The 18,353-nt window shown below is 49.7% G+C and overlaps 2 protein-coding genes and 1 long non-coding RNA gene across 3 annotated transcripts; all 3 read right to left on the minus strand.

Moving 5' to 3' along the window:
* Window positions 1-186: 186 nt before the first annotated feature.
* On the minus strand, window positions 187-3,561 carry LOC135278305 (TOG array regulator of axonemal microtubules protein 2-like). Its single transcript, XM_064384861.1, has 3 exons — window positions 3,374-3,561; window positions 1,663-1,768; window positions 187-925 (listed from the first exon to the last, which is right to left on the minus strand). Exons 1-3 carry the CDS (start codon window positions 3,559-3,561, stop codon window positions 686-688), a joined length of 534 nt encoding a protein of 177 aa, XP_064240931.1. The 3' UTR covers window positions 187-685.
* A 2,149-nt stretch (window positions 3,562-5,710) lies between these two features.
* LOC135278381 (uncharacterized) lies at window positions 5,711-8,161 on the minus strand. The gene is made up of 3 exons (XR_010345896.1): window positions 8,011-8,161; window positions 6,897-7,047; window positions 5,711-5,800 (listed from the first exon to the last, which is right to left on the minus strand). It is a non-coding gene; the product is annotated as an uncharacterized LOC135278381 (long non-coding RNA).
* Window positions 8,162-8,886: 725 nt separating this feature from the next.
* Window positions 8,887-16,203, minus strand: LOC135278306 (uncharacterized). The gene is made up of 8 exons (XM_064384862.1): window positions 16,011-16,203; window positions 14,598-14,812; window positions 13,593-13,753; window positions 12,232-12,278; window positions 11,818-12,029; window positions 10,112-10,272; window positions 9,615-9,661; window positions 8,887-8,912 (listed from the first exon to the last, which is right to left on the minus strand). Exons 1-8 carry the CDS (start codon window positions 16,048-16,050, stop codon window positions 8,887-8,889), a joined length of 909 nt encoding a protein of 302 aa, XP_064240932.1. The 5' UTR covers window positions 16,051-16,203.
* Between the last annotated feature and the right edge of the window lie 2,150 nt (window positions 16,204-18,353).

An 18,353-nucleotide genomic window follows, 5' to 3' on the forward strand; every position in this document is an offset into this window, starting at 1 on the left:
AGCAAGTACCCTCCTCCTTTCTCAAGCTAATGGCATCATGAGGAGACATGGTTTTCCCAGGGCCCCTGTGGTTAGTGCTGTGAAATACCAAACAGCACTCACAGCTGCAATTGCAATTGTCCCTCTTGCCACAAAAGCACAAGGCTCTATCCTCAGGCTTTGCAGGCACTTTCACTTCCCCACCAGTCACCACAGCTAGGAAAATCTGACAGCCTGGGAGAACTCCAGGAAGCAGCAGGAAGCTGAGTCAGAGGACCTTTCATTTGGGTATCAGGAAAAAGGTTTTTCACCCAGACGGTGGTTGGGCACTGGAACAGGCTCCCAGGGCAGTGGTCACAGCACCAAGCCTGACAGAGTTGAAGAAACATTTGGACAACAATCTCAGGCACTTGGTGTGACCCTTGGGTTGTTCTGTGCAAGGCCAGGAGTGGACTCAATGGTCCTGATGGGCCCCTTCCAACTCCCCATATTCTAAAGTTCTGGGATTCTGAGAACTAATAGGCTGCAGGAGGGCAGAAACAGGTGACAAGAAGAGAGAAATGATGTTGATTGGAGAATGAAGTCACTGAGTTCACAGAAGATGCAGCATACAGGACCCTTCCCTCTCAGCATTCCCATTCTCTGTCTCATCCCTTCTCCCTCCCACACACTAGAAGGTGAAGAATATCACTAAAAGAAGAACAACCTACTTGACTCCCATGTCCATGAGAGCAGTCATTGCTCGTGCAGGAGTCACATTCTCCACCATGATCCCCAGGGTCTGACTGGCTGCTTTCTGAACAAATTCTGGGGAGTTGGACACCATCTGCAGAAGGACCCGAGCAACCTCATCCACCTCAGAGTCCATGTTCTTCTTCAAGGTCACAAAGAGCTCTCCCAGAGTGACAATTGCAGAGTAGGACACCTTGGAACGGAGGTTGGCCACCTGGACAAGTCATGAGGGGAAACATAAGAATCACCTTGAAAAGAAAACCAGTTGCCTTCAACAGAAGTCCCAGAAAATGACAACACATCCCACTGTGTCCAGAGAAACATCAAAGTACAGTAAGAGCAGGAGAGCACAAGTACAGAAAGGCTTTTACTCTGGCACCAATTTCTGGTCTCAGACCTGCTTACTGCAGGCCTAAAAAAAATATTTCATTCAAGTGTTCTACTTAACCCTTCTAAAATGTTCACAGCTTTGATTTTAAGCCCTTTGACTAGAAAACTGAAGCAAGGGCTGCTTTCAAATCATAAAAGCACAAATAATAAAGATAGAAGAGTCAGGTGCTCCTGTTCAAAAAACAACACCAGCAGCTGAAGCACTCAGCCAGGAAACAGAAAACACAGGCTCAGACCCAGAGACCAATTTGCAGTGTTGAATTACAGCTTGGGCAGAGACTGGGACTCTGGCAAATAACCTCATTAGTGTCTCAGTTTCTGCATTTGCACATTGCATTATAAGTGCACCACACTCAAAGACAAGTGTCAGATACCCAACTTACCAGTAAATACAGCTACATGTACCCACAGATCCTACAGATAGCTGACAGACATTAGAAATAGAAGGTCTAAAAGCAGAAATGAAGGCAGACCCTGAGCACACATGGAGACGAACAAGCAGATACCTGCTCTACACACCATGTATGAAGTATGTGGGACAATTCAGAACAATGTTCTCACCTCGTTGGTAACTGCCAAGCAAATGTCATGAAGTCTGGAAAGCAGGACCTCTGAATGGGACCCAGCCAGGTGTTTGATGTTGTAGAGTCCCTCCTCCTTCAGCTCCCTGAAAGGCAGAAGATTATTTTTTTCTCTCCACCAAGGCAGCACCTGCTGAGATTATCAGGCTGGCAGCTCAGTCAAACAATGGGAGGTGCTTTTCAAGGAGTACTTAATTTAGTTATGGAAAAGGTTGCCACAGGATGATGTGGCTGTCAAAAGCCTACACAAATCCAAGAGGTGAATAGAGGGGTTTCAGAGTGGCCATTTAAGCAGACAGCCTTTCTGAAATCTCTGGCACATGATGCCCCCCTGGCACTGCTTCCTAGAAGCTGTAGACCAGACCAAGCTGCTGTTTCTTGTCACCTCCCTGTGCCTGTCCCTGAGACACAGTCCCACCTGGCTGTTTTTGGGGCATTTTCCTTCTTTGTCAGCTGCAGCAGGCAGTTCAGCACTGAGAGTCTGCACTGGCACTCTGGAGCTGATTTTCCCCTCTGCCATCTAGGCCTCTCTGTCACCCCCTCCATTCCACCTCACACATTCCTCAAAAAAGCAGCAGGATGTCCCAGAAGATTCCACCCCTGAGCAAGAACTGTTGAAACTCTGGCTTTTCCCAAAACCCCCTACCTAAAACAACCCCCACAACAGCAACATGTTATTTAAAAGGTGCAAACAACTCTGTCTCTCAGCACTTTGTGCAGGGCCTCAGCTACAGGAAGGAATGTGAGGCATCAGGGCTGCAGCACAGGGCTGGCGACTGATCCCACTGGCACCCCTGAGCGTCATCCGGATCCCCCACACCTGCAGAAGCTCTCTGCACCTCACAGGACACCCAAGAGAAATAGGGAAGAGAAAGCAGAAGAGAAAGGACAAAACAAAGGTGACTGCACAAGGAGATGCATCGTGGCAGATTTTTCATGCTCATCCCAGTGTGTATGGAGTCCTTACCCCTGTGTGAATGAAGCATCTACCAGGGAGAGATCAAAAGGACATTAAAAAGGAAACCAATATCACCTAACATTTGTAGGGTTATCACCTCTGGGCCTCCTTCTGCCTGTGTATAATTTTGGGACACATGGTGAGTGTTGACAAAACATCTCAGGCCCATATGAAGCAGTGAGAAGGAAAAAGTTGAATTCCAAAAGTGCAAGATTCCTAGAGGATTTCATATCTTTTTCCTTCTCTTCTGCCATGAGCCCTTCAGGAGTAATGAGAGGCTGAGGGACTGGACAGCACAAGTCCCTGGAGGAACTCCCTGGAGCTGCTTCTGGGACTCCCATGCAGGAGGTCACAGGGAGACGCTGTCACCTGCCATTGCTGTCAGCAGTGGGGGCAGAGAGGAATCTTACTCAGTCCCACTGGGCCAGTGGCCCAAGGCACCCAAATGTCTACACTCAAAACTTCTGCCATCCCCTCAAGGTTTCCTTTGCAGCTCCATGGAACAACAGGCAAAGCGAGGAAACAGCACGGAGCTGCTGCAGCTGGAGCAGTGCTGCAGAGCAAGGCCAAGAAAAGGCTGCTCTCAAATCTTTATCCTCTCACTGCTCTGGAGTGGTTTCACGAGTGCCCTTTGTCCACTCTGGGCTCTCGGGGGCTCAGAGGTACTAGCAAGACACGATTCTAACCTACCTTAATGCCAAGAGGGACACAGAGTGAACAAGGCCTTTCTTACCAGTCATCGCTGCTGAGCAAGGAGAGTGCCTCCAGCAAGGAGTGCTGTGGGTCTGGAGAGGCTCTGTCCTTCTGCCCATGCCCACGGAGCGGCTCCTCTCGGCGCTGGGCACCAGTGGCCGTCTGCGAGGTCACTGCAAGGAGAGGGTCGGCCATGGGCGCTGCGGCCCGGGCAAGGCACCCCGCCATGGAGCGGCCTGCAGCCCCATCTCCCAGCCAGGGTTCCCTGTGGTGCCAGCTGGCACTGGCTCAGAGACTTCCCTGCTCTCTGGCTCCTGGGGCTCCTTGCTTTCTCCCAGCCCCCCAGCTGGGCACAGCTCCAGGCTAAACCTGACAATTGCCCCGCAGCCCCAGCTCCCCAGGGCAACAGGTACCACGGCCAGCGGCAGGTTCCTGCAGCCGCAGAGCTCCCGCTCCCTGCCAGACAGCGCTGACCAGCAGCACTCGCTACCCAGGAGGGAACCCCTCAGTGCCCCTCTTGTCTCAGCACCCTGATTTCCCCAGCCCTGAGGACAGGGGCCCTCTGCAGCTCCCTGAGGAGAGACCTGCAGCTGCCTGGAGACAGCACCAAGCCAAGCCTGAACAGGCCAGCCCTGCTGGGCCCGGCTCAATCCCCACGGAGCAGCTACCAGGGAACAGCCATACCTGACCCTTCCCACCTGACAGCGCCTCTGTTCCCACGGACTGCAAATATTCTAGACAGCAGGCAGCTGAGTGCACATACATTTTAGTATCCCTACTATTGTGAAGGGAGTACTTTATGGATGTTGTTCTTTCCAAACATCATCAATCTGTACTCTTTCAGAGGTGCACACTGCCTGTATTTCAAAGATGCTGAGGTGAAATTTGTCATCTAATGGATGTGTTTGCAAACTCAGTAGGTTCTAAGCTTTCTCTTGTGGAAAAAAATGTACTTTCCAGACTAGACAGTTGATTAAAAAGGTTTCCAAATGCACTCTGAGGATAAAAATATGCAAATACAGATCCACATTGTTGGCAGACACACTCTCTTGTTGATCAGTTGACCTGGGTTTGCCTTAATTAAATTTATGGTAAGGAAAAAAACTTACAGGGTATGAAGAAAATCAGATGATAAATGCATTTCTTATGAAACCCATTTGTCATCAAAAGCACTGTCAATCAAAAATTTCATGTTGTGCACTAAAAAGCTCCTTTTCTAATGTGTAGATGAAAACATTTGAGCTGTCTACAATGATGGATTATAAATATTGCACAGAATCTTGATGAACTGCCCTAGACTTTATAGGGTTTTTGTGCTACCTTGCATGCTCTCACAAAATATGGAGGAACCATAACAAGAAAAATATTCAGACAGGAGCTAATCTGGGTGTCCCTGAGGTACCCCAGCCACTGACACCAGTGATGTCACTGCAGAAGTCTGTAGACATACACATCTGGATTCAGTATGAATGGAGAGCCACCTCGGCCTAGCTCTGGTCAATTCTGAACATGGAAGTAGTATCACTAGAAAACAGCATTGAAGTATCACTCCTAGCTGCCTTCTTCTTATCTCACCCTGCTTGGGATCACAGCACAGGCAGGCTGCCCACAAAGGAGAGACAGGAGCCACTAGGGACTGTCTGCTGTGTATTTCCTGCAGGCAGCAAACAGCCTGGGAGCAGCAGGCAGCCCCTCCTGGTGTCATCGGCTGCACACGGCCGCTGTATTTGCTGGGTGACACAGGAGGCACTGCTTGTTCCCTCTTGGCACTGCAGGCTGTGGGATGGCAGCAACGAGGAGCCTTCGGGCACTTCTGGGAGCAGCAGCAGCACGACTGCACCAAGCTGCTGACTGCCCTGCAAAGACAGCCCTTGCAGGGATAGCAGAAAAGCTGGCTGCAGAACTGGACAGCAGCACAGGCAGTGGGCCAGATGGTGAGTGAGCAACTGATGGTGGTGGTTCTTGCAGGTGCACGGTGAGCACACCCTGGCAGACTGCCCTGCAGCTCACCCTGCAGCCACAGCTGCCTCCTGGCACCAGTGCTGTAGTTTGGACTATCAGGATGGGCAAAAGCCAGAGCTTAGGCCTTTACACTACTTGATTCAGCTCAACTTTCCAACAGAGCTCTAAGAACCACTGCTCCAGCACTCCCAAGCTGGAGTAACTCAAAAGTAGATTTGCTGTTCCTTCTCAGGACAGACTATGGACCCAAGATCCCAGCTGTGCTGGCTGAGGCAGGAGGCAGTTTGTACTCCTTGTGCAAGGAAAAACCTGTGTGGAGAAAGCTGCCATGGAGCAGGCTTACCTGAGGAGCTGCGTGGGAAGCTGCCATCCCCATGGATGATGGGCCTATTGGGCAGTAAGGACACATTGTCCTGCTTCTTCAAGACCTTCTTCTTCAAGGCACTACCAGGGTGTTTTCTCTGCACTCTAGAAGCTGTGCCATCAACAGGTGGTAGGCTAAAGCCTGCAGGGACCAAAGAGGAGCTTCTAAGTGGAAGGCACTAGACAGGGTGATGATGGAAAGGGTGAGAAAACTTGCCAGAGCTGGGTAACATCTCATTGTTATCCCAAAGAACTTCACATATAACAATGGCACACTAATATGGGAAAAAGAATCACAGATTCCTAGAAGAGTTTGGGTTGGAAGGCACCTTTAGGCACCATCTAGTCCAACCCCTGTGAGCAGGGACATCTTCATCCTGATCAGGTTGCCCAGGGCCCCATGTAAGCTGGCCTTGAACACCTTCAAGGATGGACCAACAACAGCTTCTCTGGGCAAACCCTTCCAGCTTTTCATCCCCTTCCTTTAAAAAAAAAATCTCTAATATCTACTTTAAATCTACTCTCTTCTAGCTTCAAACCAAATTGCAGTAATGCTTCCCCTAAGAAACAAGGAAACCCAGTACTGCTTTGTTTTTGTTTTCCTGTTCCAGAGGCTGGCAGGGGAAGTTACCAGAGAAAGTGCAGATAACCTTGCGTGCTGCCCTGGGGCTGAGTGCTGCCTCCTGAGGGCCCTGCTGCCGCCCTCGGGCAGCGCTCACAGCCCTGCAGGCAGAGCCCCTCGGCCAGGATTCAGTCGGGAACACTGCTTGCTCCTGGGGCTACAGCAGAAGCACTGCATGGGGGCTTCAGCACAGCTCTACAGCACCAGCTCCTCAGCAGGGAGTGGCAGGAGAAGGATCTCTGGTGTTTTCATGAGAAGGAGTTGCATTTTGTTTCTTCCAGGTTGCACCCTGGTTGAAAAGCATTCTTTTGGACTCACCTTGCCTGAAGACTGCTCTCCAGGAGAGAGTCTGAAGCTCTAGTGTGCTTTGCAAGACAGAATTTTCTACTCTGAAAGACTTTTGAGGTGAAGGGGGGAAACTGATATTCTGTTACTGACTCACTGAGGCCATGGGCAAGACACTTCATGCCCCTGTATTTTTCTTTCAGAAACAGAATTAAATCCCAAGCAAGCTTCCACTCAAATGCAAGTGGAACAGTCCCCCAGTCTGACTGCAACACTGCAAAGGGCAAGCAAGTGGTCAAAAAGGACCACCACAAGTGTAGCCACCACTTACTTGCTTCAGCTTCATCCCCGGGCTCAACTGTCTCCAGAATGGGTTGCAAGGATGTGTTCCTTTGCCTCCTTTTCTTCATCTCTCTCTCCAAAATCTCTGCATCCTTCCGCTCTAAGTTCTTTTGAGCCAACATGCACAATGCAGCACGGATCTAGGTGCAATGAAAATGCATCATAGACTGTAAGGAGAGACACACAAACCAGACACAACATCTCCTCAGGAGCACAGAGTCCACAGAGTGCCATAGATTTCAATGCAGCTCCATATCCATTCCAAAAGTTTCAGAGGAATGTCTCCCGTCCTCACCTTGGCAATTACACACAACCAGGTGGAACATTTCTGTGCCACAACCTTACACTGCTCCAATTGCAGCCTATGTCAGGAAGCCCTGCTTGAAGCATGAAGGTCATAGGAGTGCTCCAAGACAGAGGAAGAGCTGACACGGCCAGTGAGCAGGCAGTTCAGTTCCTACGGGCCATGGCAGGAGAATAAAAACCATGCGCAATATCCAGCAAGGAGGGGTAATTAGCTGTTGCTTAACACTCATGGCCAGGAATTGCAGCTGTTTCTCACTTCCTGGCTTCTGAAGGACTCAGCTCTAAAGGACTCTGAAGGACTTGGTCTCTGACATCAGGAGACCAAAATGGGGAGTCATATGAAAACAAGCTGCAGAAACACTGCTGTTAATGAGCAGAAAACTTGAGAATGAGAGGGCTGTGACATACAGCCACAAAGGTAACCAGGAAAAATCAAACTCTCCCATTTTCTTTTTCAGACTTGCTTACACACAACATTAGAATCTTTGCTTCTCTGCTTCCAAGGATGCACTTTGCCCACGTTCACTGATGTGTAGCTTGTTCTGTCATTCAGAACTTCTCTAAAACAGCCTTTGCACATAAAGAATACTTCTGACATGACCTTAGCACCATCTGCAAACCAGACACCTTGACACCACTGGAAACAGCCAAGCAATTGCTCTCTAGTTGTCAAATATATTCCCAAGAGAATCCACATTGCCCAGGAGAGGATGATTATGATTTTCAGTGACATTTTGGGCCAAGCACTAAACAGCCACTGGAAAGGAAATCTGCTCATCCCTGTCCTTCTCCCTTACCTTTCCAAAACCTTCCCTCAGGTCTGTGTCACTCGTAAGACCAGGATCGGTGTGATGATCCATCTCCTTGGCCTGGCTCAGTGGGAGGCCTGGAAATGAAAGCAAAGGTTTGTGTAAATCTCTGGCAGATGTCAAGCCCCCAAAACCACAATGCTGGGCAACAGGCAAGACAGGTTCCAGATTGCAGAGCCCTCAGAAGACACAGAGACTGTGACTGAGAGCAGCAAGGTACAATGCCTAGAGCCTCTCCCAAGGGATGGGCTACTGGCAGCAGACATGACATTACTCTGCTGGCCAGCAGACTGAAACCTGCTGCATGATGAAGGCCCCAGCCCCTGGATGCTGGAGAGCCTCTGTGTCTGACAGAGATGGGCAGAGATGGAGATTGCTCTTGACAGCAATTCTTATCTGCTCTTATTCATGCTGATATTAGTAAGCATCTTCTTTTGGTTCCTAAAAGTCCCAGGTTCTAATACCTGGATGCATTTAGATCAACATTTTCTTCTCTTTGTTGGAATATTTTAGAGGACATGCAAAGAAAAACTTAGCATTGCAGGAGTGTTACCCAAACATGAACTGTGTTCTTGACACTAGATAATTCATTTTCCCCAAGGATTTTCCTTCTGAACTGTATGAGAGTGGGCCAATTTTGGGCCAGCCTGACTAAAGGCTGATTTTCTAATTGCAAGAAGAACAATGGAGCTCATTCTGAAATACTCTCCAACAGAGCTGTTAGAGCTAAGAGAACTAATTCTTTACATGGTTTCACAGAGGGTAAATTCATACAGCAGCCAAGCAGTTTGAGAGGAATCCCTGTCCTAAAATGGGATTCCTTCACCCTGTAGAATGCTTCAGTCAGTAATAAAAGTGGGCCAGCTAAGGATTAATGTCATAGGTCATTTCTAGTCCAGAATGAGTCCAGAAAAAAAGTCACCTTCCTTACTGAGCAATACTTCTCCCTAGCTGCATTAAGCATTCCAGCTGCACATCAGCAATTAAGGAGTCATTCCAAAGGGGCTGTACCCAGGATTTGCCAGAACTAACCCGGAGCAAAAGGATCAGGTCATCTGATCCATTCTTCTGCATCAGCAGAATTATTTCTTCAAGTCTCATCTGTCCCATCATGACACACCCAGAGATGGCAGAGGAACAACAACAGTGTCATTGAGGCTTTCAACTTGAAAGCATTGGCTGAGCCAGATGCACCAGAGAGTGCATTTTGTCTGGCACAATGCCACTTGTCAGGGATCAGGCAAGGCAGGGAGGGAGGACAAGGCAGAAGGCATCTCCTCCCCCAGCCTCAGTCTGCAACACTGACACAGGCAGAGAGCCAGGGAAGAGATTTGTCATGATGAACCTGCCATAGGTGGCTTTGGGCCACTCCTGCTCCTGCCACTCAACAATTCACACTGCAGGAATTTTCACTGCACCACCAGAGAACACTCCCAGTGACTGGACTCTGGGAGAGTCCACTGAGCCTGTCAAGCAATTTAAATGCATTTAAAGAAATTTTAAAAAGAATGGGTTTTAATCAAGCTTTCCAAATGTCACCTCTGAGTCAAGACCACAATGGTCATTTTAGGACAGACATGCCCTGTACCTACCTGCATGTTCAGAGTTCTCCTCCTTGCTTCTGCTGTTGGATCTTGGCCTGCAGAAAATGGAGGACAATGAACATGTGAGGAGGTAGAAAGAGAAGGGAGGGAATGCCTGTACCATGAAAGAAGGAAAACCGCCATAAGATGGGCACTCTGATGAAGGAGGAAATGCAACACAGAAACACACCAGGATGCAAAGCTGATTAATTTTCCTTAAGCTTTCCATTGCGGGAGTCACAGAGAGCTGGCCAAGCTCTGTGTGAAACAATAACCAAGTCCAGCAGAAGACTCATCTTGAGGTGCTTTGAAGCCCTGCCTCCTCTTCCCCACCACCACCTCTGCTCTTGGCACATTGGTGTTGGCTTTGACATTGTGCTGGGTCATCATAGATGGGCAAATTGCCTAAATACATGGGACACCTGGCTGTGCAAAATAACCACACTTTGGAACGGGAACACACAGGTGAACAGCACACTGCAGCAGCAGCAGACACCTTGGCTTACCTCATCTCCTGGGACTCCTGGGATTCCAGCTGCGGAGAGCTTTGCAGAGAGCCCACAGCACTGCCAAGAGGGGGATTTACTGCCTTGCCTATGGGGGGGATCAGAGGTGGTCCCAATGACCCCTTCTTCATATCCCCTCCACTTGAATACAGCAAGGAAGCCTGCAAAGAGTAGAACACAGTGCTCAGATCAAGCATGCAGCCTTGTCCCTATTCATGCCTCAAGACATTTAGATGTGCATTTAATTGGGACCTGGCAGGAAAAGACAAGGCAAACTGATGGAGCAGCTTGGCCCAGGATGGGGAATGTTGACCTAGGAAAGGAAAGTGGTGAGGGAGATCCCAGGGCACACATTTGGCACCTCTCCCGTTGTGCTCAGTTTTCTGCATTCCCAGCTGGAATTCACATATTTGACATCAAAATGTTCTGAGGTGCCACTGCCTCCACCTGGAGGACAGGATGTCATGGGAATGGGTTTAGATCACTATTCTCTCCCTGCCCCTAAGGTACCTCACAGCCAGTGCTGATCTCCAGCCACGTCCCCACAAAGCCATTCTGCAGGAGGCCAAAGCCTGCTCTTCTCAAGCCCCTCATTTCTTCTGCTGCTGCCCTTCCCTCCTACACTTCCCCAGCAGCCTTTGAGCCCAGATGCTGCTGCTGAGCTCTCAGGATGCTCGCTGCTCTCCAGCCCCCACACATCCACCATCTCAGCCTCACTGGCTTTCAGGATGTTCAGCAGAGCTCCCTGCCCTGCTGCTCTCTGCAAGGTCTCTGCCTGCCCAAGTTCCTCCAGGGCCCCCATGCCATGGCCAGGAATGGGAATGGAGGCAGCAGGGGCAGATGCACACCCTTTGTTTGTATCCCATCATTTCTGGGCCAGCTAAAGAACCAAATCAAGACCTGTTCAGCTTCAGTGAGAGGGACAGTTCCTGTCAGGGAGACACTGGACCTTTCTCAGCAAGGCTGAAATCAAGTATCCAAGCCTTTGATTGGACATTTTGTCTACCAAAACTCTTGTTCATCTGCCTCCTCCTGCACCCCATGGCAAACCCAAAACAACTGCAGCTCCTGGTCCTGCTGCCAAGGCAATTGTGTGCCTGGGCTCTGGGCTGCTCTCCCCATGGCCACCTCCCACCCCTTCCCTCTGGACAAAGCCATGCCACAGCACACAGCTGCGCAGAAGCTGATGAAGTCTAGAAATAGCAGCAGAGACAACTGCAGAGGGCATGGCTGTACAAGTCAAAAGCTGAGACAACCTGGAACTGACTTTGCAGGACTGCCTGCTCCAGCAAAGACCTTTTTCCATCCCAACCAGACACAGCTGACCAAAAACACCACCAAGACATAGACATGGCTCACAGATACCCATAGGTTACTAAATCTAGAAGGACAGCTTGTCCAGATTGGACAACTTTAGCTGCTCAACTTTAGCTGCTGCTGGTGTTTTCTCAGCCATGAGACAGAGGAGGAACCACAACAGAGCCCAGAAACCATTCAAAGACCTCTCCTGTTATTGACACATGCTGAGGATATGAAGTCTGCACTCTACATCCACTGCAGAGACAGCCTGAAGCACAGTGTCCAGCTGAGCTCTTCTTTGGCTCAGCTGCTTCCCTGAGGTCACACCACAGGAAAAGATCTCCAATCTCTGCCTCCAGCACATAAACTGAAAATCTACTGCACAGGACGTAGTTTGGTCTCCTTACCTTATAACATTTTTCTTCTGAACTCTGCTCCTGGTGTTTTCTACTGTCATTATCATAGCCAGTGCCAATGTCCTTGTTCTCTTTCTCCATGCTGTACATTTTATTATTGTTAGAAGAAGGAGAGCTGATCCTGATGGGAGGCAATGGCTTTGAGGGAAGGAGCGAAGAGGGACATGGCCGGAAAGACGTGGAGAAAATGAACCTAGTCACGCCTGCAAAGTGGAGGAATTTTCACTGCACCACCAGAGAACACTCCCAGTGACTGGGCTCTGGGAGAGTCCACTGAGCCCATCAAAAAACTGAAATGCATTTAAAGAAATTTTTAAAAGAATGGGTTTTAACCAAGCATTCCAAATGTCACCTCTGAGTCAAGACCACAATGGTCATTTTAGGACAGACATGCCCTGTACCTACCTGCATGTTCAGAGTTCTCCTCCTTGCTTCTGCTGCTGCATCCTGACCTGGAGAAAATGGAGGACAATGAACACGTGAGGAGGTAGAAAGAGAAGGGAGGGAATGCCTGTACCATGAAAGGATGTAAACATTCTTAGCGTGGGCACTCTGATGAATGAGGAAATGCAGCACAGAAACACACCAGGATGCAAAGCTGATTAATTTTCCTTAAGCTTTCCATTGCGGGAGTCACAGAGAGCTGGCCAAGCTCTCTGTGAAACAATAGCCAAGTCCAGCAGAGGACTCATCTTGAGGTGCTTTGAAGCCCTGCCTCCTCTTCCTCACAACCATCAGTCATTCCTCAACTGTCATCCTAACTCCCCAATTCTGCTGTCTCTCCTTTTGGAGCCAACTGGCTCCTACAGCCACACTGAAGCAGCAAGAGCTGCTCAGCTGAGACATGAGACTGTATGGAGGGCAGCTACTTTTGTACAGATGCCAAAGCTTGACTTTGCCTGCTCATGCCTTAACCTGGTGACAGTCTCATGCTACATGTGGTCAGAGCACTGCTGTCTCCCGAGAATGCTATGACACCTCCTGGCTCTTTCAAGAACAAAAAGGCTTTTTCCAACTCAGCTGCTAGGGGAGGATATTCAGATTGCACTTTAAAAGCCCTCCCAAAGATTTCCAATTCAAATGATACTTCTGTGTCTCCTTCTTTATTGTTATCACTCGGATAAGCTTGACAGCTACATTTTCTCTCCCATATCCAAGCCAATATCTTTCCATCAGGTACGGTCCTGTAACTCTTGTCTACCACCTTGCCCGCTTTGATCTTAAGCCCAGATCAAAATATTAAACATTGATCAGATTATACATCTATACCCCAAAAGTTCTCTGGCATCTCATTTCACAGTGGAGGCCCAGGCACAGAGAAATTATTCCTGATGTTTACAGAAGCAGCACCTGAATTTGCAGACCCCTCTCCAGTAGCCAGTATTGGCCCATACATAATCTCATGGGTGCAGAAGTTAACAGTCAAGAATGACAGCATTCAAATATCTGCAGGACCCAGACCCAAGCAATTCACTTCCCAAAAAAGAGCACAACCATTACAAAGGGAATCAATAGCCAAGTCCAGCAGAGGACCAATCCTGAGGTGCTTTGAAGCCCTGCCTCCTCTTCCCCACCACCACCTCTGCTCTTGGCACATTGGTGCTGGCTTTGACATTGTGCTGGGTCATCATAGATCGGCAAAATGGGGAATACACAGAGGTTTGCCTAAATACATGGGACACCTGGCTGTGCAAAATAACCACACTTTGGGATGGGAACACACAGGTGAACAGCACACTGCAGCAGCAGCAGACACCTTGGCTTACCTCATCTCCTGGGACTCCTGGAATTCCAGCTGCGGAGAGCTTTGCAGAGAGCCCGCAGCACTGCCAAGAGAGGGACTTACTGCCTTGCCTATGGGGGGGATCAGAGGTGGTCCCAATGACCCCTTCTTCATATCCCCTCCACTGGAACACAGCAAGGAAGCCTGCAAAGAGTAGAACACAGTGCTCAGATCAAGCATGCAGCCTTGTCCCCATTCATGCCTCAAGACATTCAGGAATGCATTTAACTGTGTCCTGGCAGGAAAAGACAAGGCAAACTGATGGAGCAGTTTGGCCTAGGATGGGGAATGGAAAGGGAGATGATGAGGGAGAGACCATGGCACATATTTGGCACCTCTCCCATTGTGCTCACTCTTCTCCAAAAGTGGCTTCATTCCCAGCTGGCATTCACATGTTTGACATCAAGGTGTTCTGAGGTGTCACTGCCTCCACGGGCATTTTGGATGTCATGGGAGAGGCTTTATAACTCCCTGCCCCTAAGGTACCTCACAGCCAGTGCTGATCTCCAGTCATGTCCCCACAAGGCCATTCTGCAGGAGGCCAAAACCTGCTCTTCTCAAGCCCCTCATTTCTTCTGCTGCTGCCCTTCCCTCCTACACTTCCCCAGCAGCCTTTGAGCCCAGATGCTGCTGCTGAGCTCTCAGGATGCTCGCTGCTCTCCAGCCCCCACACATCCACCATCTCAGCCTCACTGGCTTTCAGATTGTTCAGCAGAGCTCCCTGCCCTGCTGCTCTCTGCAAGGTCTCTGCCTGCCCAAGTTCCTCCAGGGCCCCCATGCCATGGTCAGGAATGGGAATGGAGGCAGCAGGGGCAGATGCACACCCTTTGTTTGTATCCCATCATTTCTGGGCCAGCTAAAGAACCAAATCAAGACCTGTTCAGCTTCAGTGAGAGGGACAGTTCCAGCCAGGGAAAAGGTCTGAGAGCTCTGCTGACAGCATAGAAACTGGAAATTGACCACACTGCACTTAGCTTGGTCTCCTTACCTTATGTCCTTGTCCCTCTGAACTCAGCTCCTCTTCTTTTCTCCTGCCCTCAGCATACCCAATGCCATCTTTCCCATTCTCCCGCTCTCCGCTGCATATCAGGCTTGTCTTGGTAGAAGGAGAGCTCTTCTGGATGGGAGGCAATGGCTTGGAGGGAAGGAGCATAGAGGGACTTGCCAGGGAAAACCTCTTGGCAAGCGGGTAGCCAGACAGGCCTGCAAAGTGGAGACACAAAATATAAGAGAAACCAAAATGCAAACCCAAAGCATCTGAAGCTCCATATCTCGTGGGACACATTCCCTGCAAACTTCTAAACAGCTGCACAGGGCTACATTCTCTTGCTGGCAGACACTTGAGGCAGGCCAGGGGAAAACCCTGACCTACTTCCACAGGGATGCTACAGGAGCACCCTGGCCTCTGGGCTGCCCTGGGACAGCAGGGAGCCCAGAGCCCTGTGCTCTCCAGCAATGGCTCAGCTGCACAAGCACGCTCCTGCTCCTCTCCCTGCCCCACAGCTGAGCAGCCCTCCAGCTCCACAGGCACTGGCAGCAGCACAGCTCATTGCAGGGCCACATGCAGGGCACAGCTGTTCCCTGGCAATGTGCACAGGCTCTCTGGGCTGCCACAAGACCCTTCCTCCCACCAGAGATTGGCCCAGCTCTACCCCCTCACCTCTGTGTGAGGCTGAGCCATGCTCACAGGGGAAGAAGTGAGTTAGGTGAATTCCCACCTTTATCATTAACATATCTAATGGGTGTGGCACTCAAGGGGAAGAATTTTTAATTTTAGAGAAAATTTATTTGGGTTCATTTTTCATGGAACTAGCCTGCATTTAATTCCTATGAACAGTATGGAGCTGGCAAGTCTGAAGGGAAAAGGCGAAGGCTCCAATGAGAAGAGGAGAAAATATTCCTTCTTCAGTCTGGCCCGTGAATCCACAGGAAAAACCCACACAGCTATGACTGCTATTTCTGTAAACCACCAAGTCCTGTCAGCAACAGGCAGGCCTTATTGGTGTTTCTGTAGCACTGTAATACCATCCTCAGGGTTGGACCTGACCAGCAAGCAGAGGAAGAATGGGAAATTTATCTGTAGTGAGACCTGACATTGATGGCAAGGAAAGCAAGAGGACTTGCATCTCATGACCATGTCCAGTCTGTGCTCAGCTGTGGCCACAGTCCCTGTCCTGGCTGACAGTATGAGTGATTTGGCTGCTGTCAAAAAGGAGAAAGCAGAGTAAACTAATGACAGAATGTTGTGATGCCATGGGCATCCTTGTAGGATCATCTGTATCTGTCAGCCACCTACTCTGACCCAGAGCCAGCACTGAGCACCATGGAGCAGTTTTCCCTGAAATATGGTGGGATTGTTTTTCCATTTGGCTTCATTCTTTCAGCTCCTTCCTATGCTCACCTTTTCCTTCAGAGGTTTTTCCTTTTCCAGTAAACTCCATCTTTGAACCCGTGCTTCTGCCTGGCAGAAGGATCTGGGTTTGAATTTGGGAGCACTCTCAGTGTAGCCAGCGACAGGAGCTTGGTGCCCAGCCTCAGAACAAGGCCGGGTGACTCCTATCGCCAGCGCTCGGCACAGAGAGGCAGAGCCAGACGCGTCTGCTGCCGCTGCGGCCGTGCCAGCCACAACCTTCACAGTCTTCACAGCCCCAGCGTGGGGCTGCCCCTTTGTGACACAACAGCCCATGGGGCTGCCCCTTTGTGATGCAATAGCCCGTGGTTCTCTCATTTCCATGGCTGCAAAACCCCACCCCAACTCCATCCCTTTCCCTTCCCTTCCCAAGGGCAGCCAGCCTTAAGCCCAGCCTGGCCACAGCTGACGGTTTCACACTGTCTAGGAAGTAAACCCTCTCCAAAGCTACTTTTCAAGTCCTTTATTTCTGGAATTCCCACTCAGTTCTGGGTTGCAGCTGGTTGGTGTGGGAATTGGTTAATTTCTCTTCACATCAAACAAAGTGCTGGGACACAAACAATGGCACCATGCTGTGGAAGTTAAAGCAGCTCTGCACTCCCCAGTAGATGAGCCCACAATTCAGCTGGCCAATAGCTTTAGGGAACAAATTGACCATCCAAACATTCCACTTTTGCTCTGCTTCATTGTTCCAGTGGTTTATTTCCTGCTTTCTTGATTGCAGAGACACCCAAACCCAACATAAACATCATCTTCCTCAAAACATTTCTGACCCTGGCAGTTCCTGACAATTCAAAATTTTCTTCATAGAAATAGCACTTGGCAGGTCATTCTAAAATACTCTCCAACAGAGCAGATAAAACTAATCATCCTTGATTTGGCAGAACTAAGCCTAACCCACGGGACACGTGGGTCTGATCCCTTCTTCAGCATCTGCAAAATTATTCTTCAAGTCTCATCTCTCTTATCTATTCAAAGATCTCTGCATTAGATGCCCCCAGTGTTCACTGGGCTGACATGATCAGTGTATCTGTAGGGTGTAAATTGGCCATGCAAAGTTCTCCATTGTTGTGCAAGGGGTTTATTCCTGCTTTCTTTCCTGCAGACACACCCAAACCCAACATTACAACACCTGCCTCAAAGCAATTCTCATTTGGACTGTCCCTGAAAATTCAAACCTATACTCAGAGTGTTTCCCTGTCCCCAGGGACAGGCTCCAAGGCTGGGCTCTCTCCTGCATGGAATGAAGAAGAGCTGCTGCCCTTGCCAGCGGCTCCGGGGTCTCGTGGTCAGTGCTTTGAATGCAGCTTTTTTACACACACTGCCTCTCTGGGCCAAGCAGCATTCCGGGACATTGGCAGCACCTCTGCAGGCCAACATCCTCCAGGCACAGCTGCAGGAACGAGATTGCAGCAAGTGCTGGCTGAAGGAGTCTCCAGGCTGCAGCAGCCCTTCACCTGCAGCAGAATCATCTTGTGCTGCCGTGGGAGAAAGCAAAGGGGGTGACGGGCTCTTTGCAGATGAGGGTCTCCTCCAAGTGCTGCTGCTCGCTGGGCTGATACAGCTGCTGGTGCCCTCCCCTGCAGATGTACCAGGAGCCTGTCTGGAAAAATAACACTGCCAGTGCCAGTGCCAGCCACCCATCCCTGCCATGGCCCTGCCCGCAGGGCGTCCTGCCTACCAAACTGCTCCAGTCAGGTGATGTCAGACACCATCAAAATACATTCAAACTATGCATTTTACACATTCTTTCCAAATCATGGCCATGCAGTCCACATGCTGGAGGCAGACTGCTCTTGGCAGAATGGGGGAAGCCCCAGCAGCTGCTCTCCCCATGGCTGGATGGCCATGGCAGCAAAGCCAAGTCTCTCACCGTGTCCACTGCTGTTGGGACCCAGTGCTTTGGACATGTTCTCACTGAACTCAGGCTTCTGCTACAGCAGTATTGTGCCTTCACACATTTGATAACTAAGAGTTGGAATGGCAAGGACTCCTTACAAGAGCTACCAAAAAAAAAAAAAAGAGGAGGGAGGGGGTGAGTGAGTTAGAATAGTTTGCTCCTTTTTAATACAAGCATACCTGGATTGAAGCAGGGACACTGGGCTAATCGTACTGGGGACTGGTTTGTAAGCCTTGTCTCTAGCAATTCCCACCAGTCTGCAAGCATTTTTTAGTAGAAAGGGGTAGATAAATTTTACTGCACATCCATGAGTAAGTTGAAGCCAGAACTCCAAGTACAAAACAAGTACTCCCAAATCGGCCACCCATGGGGAAAGGAAGAAGAAAAGCAGGTGAAACAAGTGCCACTGCAACTGAATTGCCTGCATTCATCCC

This window comes from Passer domesticus, chromosome 11, assembly GCF_036417665.1.
Source record: "Passer domesticus isolate bPasDom1 chromosome 11, bPasDom1.hap1, whole genome shotgun sequence".
Taxonomy (NCBI): domain Eukaryota; kingdom Metazoa; phylum Chordata; class Aves; order Passeriformes; family Passeridae; genus Passer; species Passer domesticus.

What these genes read in the sequence shown, in the direction of transcription:
- LOC135278305 (XM_064384861.1), bottom strand. Translation starts at nt 3,561, where the DNA reads ATGGCGGGGTGCCTTGCCCGGGCCGCAGCGCCCATGGCCGACCCTCTC. An exon ending in TTGCTCAGCAGCGATGACTG is followed by an intron (nt 1,769 to 3,373) that starts GTAAGAAAGGCC and finishes TCTGCCTTTCAG; the next exon opens with GGAGCTGAAGGAGGAGGGAC. An exon ending in GCTTGGCAGTTACCAACGAG is followed by an intron (nt 926 to 1,662) that starts GTGAGAACATTG and finishes TGACTTGTCCAG; the next exon opens with GTGGCCAACCTCCGTTCCAA.
- LOC135278306 (XM_064384862.1), bottom strand. Translation starts at nt 16,050, where the DNA reads ATGGAGTTTACTGGAAAAGGAAAAACCTCTGAAGGAAAAG. An exon ending in CAGGAGTCCCAGGAGATGAG is followed by an intron (nt 12,279 to 13,592) that starts GTAAGCCAAGGT and finishes CATTTTCTCCAG; the next exon opens with GTCAGGATGCAGCAGCAGAA. An exon ending in GGAGAACTCTGAACATGCAG is followed by an intron (nt 12,030 to 12,231) that starts GTAGGTACAGGG and finishes TCCACTTTGCAG; the next exon opens with GCGTGACTAGGTTCATTTTC.